At 43.3% G+C, this 7,686-nt stretch overlaps 1 protein-coding gene across 1 annotated transcript in view; it reads right to left on the bottom strand.

Annotated features, from left to right (window-relative positions):
- Positions 1–207: 207 nt before the first annotated feature.
- The window catches only part of FZD6 (frizzled class receptor 6), a 69,590-nt gene continuing 62,111 nt past the window's right edge, over positions 208–7,686 (bottom strand). Inside the window, exon 6 of the mRNA XM_030217564.1 lies at positions 208–1,199. Within this exon, the coding sequence (XP_030073424.1) occupies positions 1,019–1,199 (181 nt within the window). The 3' untranslated portion in view covers positions 208–1,018. The remainder of the gene's footprint in view (positions 1,200–7,686) is intronic.

Raw genomic sequence — 7,686 nt, 5'->3', positions numbered from 1 at the left:
GAAACAAACCTAACTGGGACTCTCCATTAGTGCAAGTTCTCAATCAAACCTCCTTGCATTAGTGGCTTGACGTGGCTGATATCAGTTCCTGTTTTGGGGCACAGCCGGCAGCCTGTGCCAACAGAGAGACCAGTCCAGTGGTGAGTAAAATTTATCTTCTTGTCACTGCTGCTATTGAAGGAAGCAGCAGCTTGGGTGACAGCAGGCAGGAGGGAGGAAAGCAGCAGAAGTGTCAGCGGCTTGGGTGACAGCAGGGAGAGAGGGAAATCCCGAATCGAGACTGCCAATTTTTTTCTGAAATGAATCAACGAATCGATTCACCTAAAACAAATCGACGAATCGATTTGAATCGTAAATTGGACAGTACTAGTTAATATTCAGGTCAAAGAAACTGTTCAAAAACCATAATTCATAAATCCTAGTTGCTGCCAAGGCAATACAGTTCCCAGCAACAAGTCAGACTTTCTATGTGGCTCTTATCCCAACTCACTCCCCACTTCCCTGGCTCCTCCCAGGAGGCAACACACCTGTATGTTCAGAATCTCCACCATCTCTACCCACTATCAGAATCCCCATTCATGACAACCGTCATTACATCACCAGAAAAGGTTGCTGGAATTTGTAGTTCAATTCTAGATTTGCTTGTACTGAGAGTCCTCAGTGCAACATTGTCCTTCCCGCATATAGGGAACATATGCTCCATCATGTCAATCCACTGGTGCAGGAAGAACCTTTGCTCCTTTCCTCATTATGTGGAACAACCAGGGGACAGGCTGAAAGTTACAACAGTATCACAAGAATCGAGCATATCTATGTCATTGTCCTAAAAGGGACTAGAAACAAATCAAGCAACAGGAGCTAGTGCATGAGACCAGAAATATCAAATACAAATTTGCCTCTTGGACACTGTCTGCACCATCCTTTCTATTAATTGTAACAGAATACTCAGTTTAGTTTGTGTGTGTGAGTGAGTGAGTGAAGAAAGCTGTTTTAAAACCAAAACCATTCATGTGCTCATTCAAGCACTTGGAAGTATTGTTCCCTTATCTTGATCTCTTCCTGCATCAGGAGTGGAGCTTCTTGGCATCGTTATAGATCCCTTGCTGCTGCTGGGTTGAGAAAAGGTGGGGAGCAGAGAAAAGCTGGCATGTAGAGAAGATGTTTCAACAGTTTCAGTGAATTCTCCTGCAAGTGGTACTCTGAAATTAGAAAATATTTATATAAATCAGTTATCTATACAATTCTTCATAGGAGTCCTTGCTTTTACATTTCCATGCTCTTTTGAACCTACTAAAATGATGCAGTGCAGTGACTGAACTGTGGGGAAATATTTTTGGTTTTAGTTTGAGTATGATTAGGGGCTCTTTTACTAAGTGGTGGTAAGAACTAATGCTGCTGCTCAGGCTGTTCCCAGTTCCAAAATGGCAGCCACGACCTCCTGCAGCAGTCTTGTGAGGCTGCCATGGGAAGTCGCAGATGCCATTTTTTTCAATGTGGTGGAAGGGGGCAGGAGCAATTTGGGATGCTTATGTCCCGAAAACACCACTACACCACCAGGGCTTTTACAAGGTAGGCCCATGGAGGGTCTACGGAGGATGGGGAGTGCTTTCTGTCAGAGGAAGTGGGAGAAGGCTGGTTTGCATTAGGTTGGTTTGAGTGCTGAATCCGAAATTCAGTCGGCTTCTAATATAGCAGTACACTTTTCCCATGTCATTGTGCAAAGCTGAGGGAACCCTTTATCGGTGGGCTCAGGAGGTAATCCCTTTCCTCCCATCAGTGATACACCATTTCTGTTCTCAGGTTGGGAATTTTCCCTACAATTGTAGCAGGCAATGACACTCCAAGCTGGATGGTGCCACCGGGTCTTTAGCATTCTGGGTCCCTGTCTTCTCTCCTTTCTGCCCGCTTCCTATCCTTGTCCACTTTAAATTCAGGTTGTGCCTGATAAAAGGCTTTGCCTGCTTCCAAAGCGCTCTCCAGCATGTCGGGAACTACAAAGGGAACTACCAATATGATGGGAGTATAATAATGTCAGGGAACAACCTTCGAATTTAAGTTCACTATATTGCACCTTTCACAACAACTGGGGCCGATTCTGGTAACAACCTGAATTAATCCCGGAGGATCGAGATAAGTACCCTACCACACCCCATAGTTGAGGTCATTATAGTTTGAAAGCTAATACATAAAAACTGTGAAAATATATAACACTACAATAACGCCAGCCAGTACTATTGGTAGGAGGTAGGGTGTGCTATGATGTTAACCCGGGTAACACCTTAAAGTTGAATGGTCAGTCGAAACAGCAAAGGCTACCCAGATACTGAGCACAACAAGCATATTGAAAAAGAAAAAAAATGTTTTGTCGCACATTTTTACACTATGTTTTTGTTATTTTGGTTTTTGTGTCAATACTGATTCAAGAAAAGTAAAACTGGAAAGTAACGTATACCCCAGAATAGTACACTATTACATTTTAACTGCCAGACCCTCAACCATTCTTCTAACTTTTGGAGATCCCTTCTCATCATTTCTACTCCCTCCGGAGTATCCACTCTATTGGCTATCTTTGTGTCATCCACAAAAAGGCAAACCTTTCCTTCCAACCCTTCAGTAATATCTCTCACAAATATATTAAACAAAATGGGACCCAGCACCGACCCCTGAGGAACCCCACTGCTCACCATTCTTTCCTCCGAGCGGATTCCATTTACCAACACCCTCTCCCACCTGTCGGTCAACCAGTTTTCTATCCAGATCACCACTTCTGGTCCTAAGTTCAGCCCTTTCAGCTTATTCACGAGTCTTCTGTGGGGGACTGTATCAAAGGCTTTGTTGAAATCCAAGTAGATTACATCTAGCGCAAGGCCTTCATCCATTTCTTTTGTCACCCAAAGAAGTCAGTGAGTATTACTATCTACAATAGCTTCGCTGCCAGTGGGTTTTGTGAGTGGTTGTGTTACAGTGAAAAATATATGGAATATTCTGGACTCTAGAGAGCAGGCGAACAGTAAGAATCAACGTTCCTCATTGATTAGCTTTGACGCACAGAAAGCCTTTGATAAAGTGCTTTGGGGATTTCTTAATGTGGTGTTGGAAGCCTATGGAATTCATGTTTTCTTCTTTACTGCTTATCCAAGCTTTGTACAGGGAACCTAAGGCTCAATTGTGGGGTAAATGGGATTTTCTCAGACTTTTTCCCTATTTGTTGGGGAACTTGACAAGGTTGTCCCCTCTCCTCACTGCTCTTTGTCCTCGCTCTTGACCCTTTAATTAGGGAGATTCAGTTCAATCCTGAGATTTGAGGTATTCAAATAGGTAAGGAGGTCTTTAAAATCACTGCTTTCACAGATGATCTATTAGTCTATCTTTTACAGCCTCAGGATTCTTTTTCTACCTTGATGGAGTGTATTCGGGAGTATGGGGACTTCTTGGAGTTCACATTGAACTTGGCTAAGTCTGAGGGCTTGTCGGACTCTGATTCCTTTCATAAGATATAGGGGAAGTCCTTCCTGTTGAATTAGGCTAATGGGTTTTTTGGCTATCTGGGTATTTTGCTGCCGTTAAACACCACCTCCATTTATAGACTGAACGTGGACAAATTGCTGAAGGAAACTAAAGATCAGCTGGAATATTGGAATCATCTTCCTCTGTCTCTTGTTGGGAGAATCAGTTTGTTTTGGATGGTTATTTTTTTGTTGTTGGTTATATGTGCTCCAAACACTCCCCATTCACCTTCTTGAGCGTGATCTGCAAGCTTTGCGACTGATAGTAGGGTGTTTTGTGTTGTGGAAGGAAAACTGGGGCCGGGGAGGCCATGGCCTTCTTAACCTCAAGTTGTATAATCAGGCTTGCCTTCTCTGCCATCTTCATGATTGGATTCGTGAGACTAGTACCTTCACAGATTTGAGTTTTGAAGAGTCTTATTTTCATCCGTGCCACAAATTACTTATTGCATGCTCATTCTTCCAGGGTGCCGGAGGACTGTCAGAATAGTATTCTTTTGCGACCTCTACATTATTTGTGGAGGACTATATTGCGGCTTTAGGGGACAGCCTCCTACTGGTAGTGATCTTCTCCCACTTGTGGAGAATGCGGACTTTTCCCCTGGGATGGGCAATATGGTTTTCTGACATTGTCGGACCATGAGTATCTTATAGAACACTTTTTGCAGGACAGGGCCCCTCTTTTCATTCACAGATATGCAACAGAGAGTTGCTATTTTGCCAGCAGATGAATTTGCTTATTTACAGTTATCTCATATCTATGTTGGATTCTCGAGGCATATCTTCTTGATGGGGTAATACACCTTGGGGATTTTTTTTTTACGGGGGGTGGGGGGTGTGTTGGGTAGAGTCTCTTTACCTTGGTTATATAAAGAATTGAGTAATTTTCAATCACTGTGGTTCTCTTTGAAGGTTGCTTGGGCTCACAATATGGGATGTCCTGTGGACATCTCTCAGTTTACAACATTGATCACAGTCATCTTGGGGATTGTGCACAGTGCTGAGTTATGGGAGTTCAGTATCGTATTATTTATAGAATATATTTTTCTTAGAAGCAAGCTTTTCATGCAGGTTGTGCTGGCAGTCCAAGATGTCTGACGTGTAAGGCTCAGGATAACATATTCCTTCATGCTTTGTTGAGTTTCAGGTGTGTTCAAGCCTTTTGGGTGACTGTGATTAGGCATTTATAATACATTTTGGGCTTAACTTTACAGGTTATAGGAGCTGGCATTCTTTTTAACATGCCCTGCCTTTATGGAGTCCAGAGTAGGGCTGCTAAACAGTTTTAAAGTAAGGCATATATAGTGGGTAAGAACTGCGTGCTTAATCATTGGCTCCAAGACCAGCCTCCCTCCTTTTGGTATTGGAAGAATAAGTTTCATGCTCTAATGGTTTAGAAAGCTTATTGGGCTCAGACTCACTTTAGGAGGCAAAGGGGCTTTTTATCCATTTGGGGGGCTTATTTCAACGAGAAAACAAACCCAAAAATAGCGCAGTAAGCTAGAGTAAAAGCAATGTAACCTAATACTGAACAATAGGCAACTCTATCTGAAAAATATGCAAGGTGCTTAATTGTGCTGTAGAGAAAAAGCCCTCAGAAACCGGACGCAAACTGCCTAGGGTTTTGAACGTGGTTATGAGCTGTAAGCTTAAATCTATAACACACGCTCAGGTTCTATCACTGGACAAAAAACTCCACACAGCACTGGCAATAACCCTCAAGCAATATCTTTGTAAATCAATCACTCTTGAGGTCTCCTTCTGAAGACAGCCCTTCAAACAGCGGCACGATAAGAAAACTTCCACTTATCTTTGAATGAAGTACATAAGTACATAAGTACATAAGTAGTGCCATACTGGGAAAGACCAAAGGTCCATCTAGCCCAGCATCCTGTCACCGACAGTGGCCAATCCAGGTCAAGGGCACCTGGCACGCTCCCCAAACGTAAAAACATTCCAGACAAGTTATACCTAAAAATGAGGAATTTTTCCAGTCCATTTAATAGCGGTCTATGGACTTGTCCTTTAGGAATCTATCTAACCCCTTTTTAAACTCCGTCAAGCTAACCGCCCGTACCACGTTCTCCGGCAATGAATTCCAGAGTCTAATTACACGTTGGGTGAAGAAAAATTTTCTCCGATTCGTTTTAAATTTACCACACTGTAGCTTCAACTCATGCCCTCTAGTCCTAGTATTTTTGGATAGCGTGAACAGTCGCTTCACATCCACCCGATCCATTCCACTCATTATTTTATACACTTCTATCATATCTCCCCTCAGCCGTCTCTTCTCCAAGCTGAAAAGCCCTAGCCTTCTCAGCCTCTCTTCATAGGAAAGTCGTCCCATCCCCACTATCATTTTCGTCGCCCTTCGCTGTACCTTTTCCAATTCTACTATATCTTTTTTGAGATACGGAGACCAGTACTGAACACAATACTCCAGGTGCGGTCGCACCATGGAGCGATACAACGGCATTATAACATCCGCACACCTGGACTCCATACCCTTCTTAATAACACCCAACATTCTATTCGCTTTCCTAGCTGCAGCAGCACACTGAGCAGAAGGTTTCAGCGTATCATCGACGACGACACCCAGATCCCTTTCTTGATCCGTAACTCCTAACGCGGAACCTTGCAAGACGTAGCTATAATTCGGGTTCCTCTTACCCACATGCATCACTTTGCACTTGTCAACATTGAACTTCATCTGCCACTTGCACGCCCATTCTCCCAGTCTCGCAAGGTCCTCCTGTAATCGTTCACATTCCTCCTGCGACTTGACGACCCTGAATAATTTTGTGTCATCGGCGAATTTAATTACCTCACTAGTTATTCCCATCTCTAGGTCATTTATAAATACATTAAAAAGCAACGGACCCAGCACAGACCCCTGCGGGACCCCACTAACTACCCTCCTCCACTGAGAATACTGGCCACGCAATCCTACTCTCTGCTTCCTATCTTTCAACCAGTTCTTAATCCATAATAATACCCTACCTCCGATTCCATGACTCTGCAATTTCTTCAGGAGTCTTTCGTGCGGCACTTTGTCAAACGCCTTCTGAAAATCCAGATATACAATATCAACCGGCTCCCCATTGTCCACATGTTTGCTTACCCCCTCAAAAAAATGCATTAGATTGGTGAGGCAAGACTTCCCTTCACTAAATCCGTGCTGACTTTGTCTCATCAGTCCATGTTTTTGTATATGCTCTGCAATTTTATTCTTAATAATAGCCTCCACCATCTTGCCCGGCACCGACGTCAGACTCACCGGTCTATAATTTCCCGGATCTCCTCTGGAACCTTTCTTAAAAATCGGAGTAACATTGGCTACCCTCCAGTCTTCCGGTATTACACTCGATTTTAGGGACAGATTGCATATTTCTAACAGTAGCTTTTCACAAATAACAGAATCCATATAGCTCTTCATTCCAACCAGTGAAAAGTTACTTTCAGCTCTGAGCCCTCAGTATTGCTAATTTAGCACTCCGTTCCTGAAGAAGCCGTGTTCTGAGGTGAAACAGTGGTCCCCCTTGAACGGATAACGACGAGTGCTTCATTCAAAGATAACTGGAAGTTTTCTTATCGTGCTGCTGTTTAAAGGGCTGTCTTCAGAAGGAGACCTCAAGAGTGATTGATTTACAAAGATATTGCTTGAGGCTTAAGTTTACTGCCAGTGCTGTGTGAAGTTTTTTGCCCAGTGATAGAACTTGAGCGTGTGTTATAGATTTAAGCTTACAGCTCATAACCACGTTCAAAACCCTAGGCAGTTTGTGTCCGGTTTCTGAGGGCTTTTTCTCTACAGCACAATTAAGCAACTTGCATATTTTTCAGCTAGAGTTGTCTATTGTTCAGTATGGGGCTTATTTCAACTCCAGTTCTCCAATGGCACATAGCCAAGTGTTGAATAGATTTTGCGCTATACCCTAAGGGATTCCGAGTGTTTCTTGGACTTCTGGGGAGGTGGGGGAGGGTTGTTAGGGGGTTGGTATTAACTGCTGTGGACAGTGGTGGAGGGTTATAAGAGTCAAGACCCTGCTGCTGCTGGAGGTGGTCCTTTTGGTTGCTGGGCTGGTTGATTGGTGGGATTGGGGGAAGGGGGCTCTCTGATGATTTTGTATATTCGTTGCTATGATTCTATTTATTCTATTGGATATATGTTTGTAATAAAAAA

This window comes from Microcaecilia unicolor, chromosome 1, assembly GCF_901765095.1.
Source record: "Microcaecilia unicolor chromosome 1, aMicUni1.1, whole genome shotgun sequence".
NCBI lineage: Eukaryota > Metazoa > Chordata > Amphibia > Gymnophiona > Siphonopidae > Microcaecilia > Microcaecilia unicolor.
The sequence above is the reverse complement of the archived record's forward strand: the minus strand, read 5'-3'. Positions and strand labels throughout refer to the sequence as shown.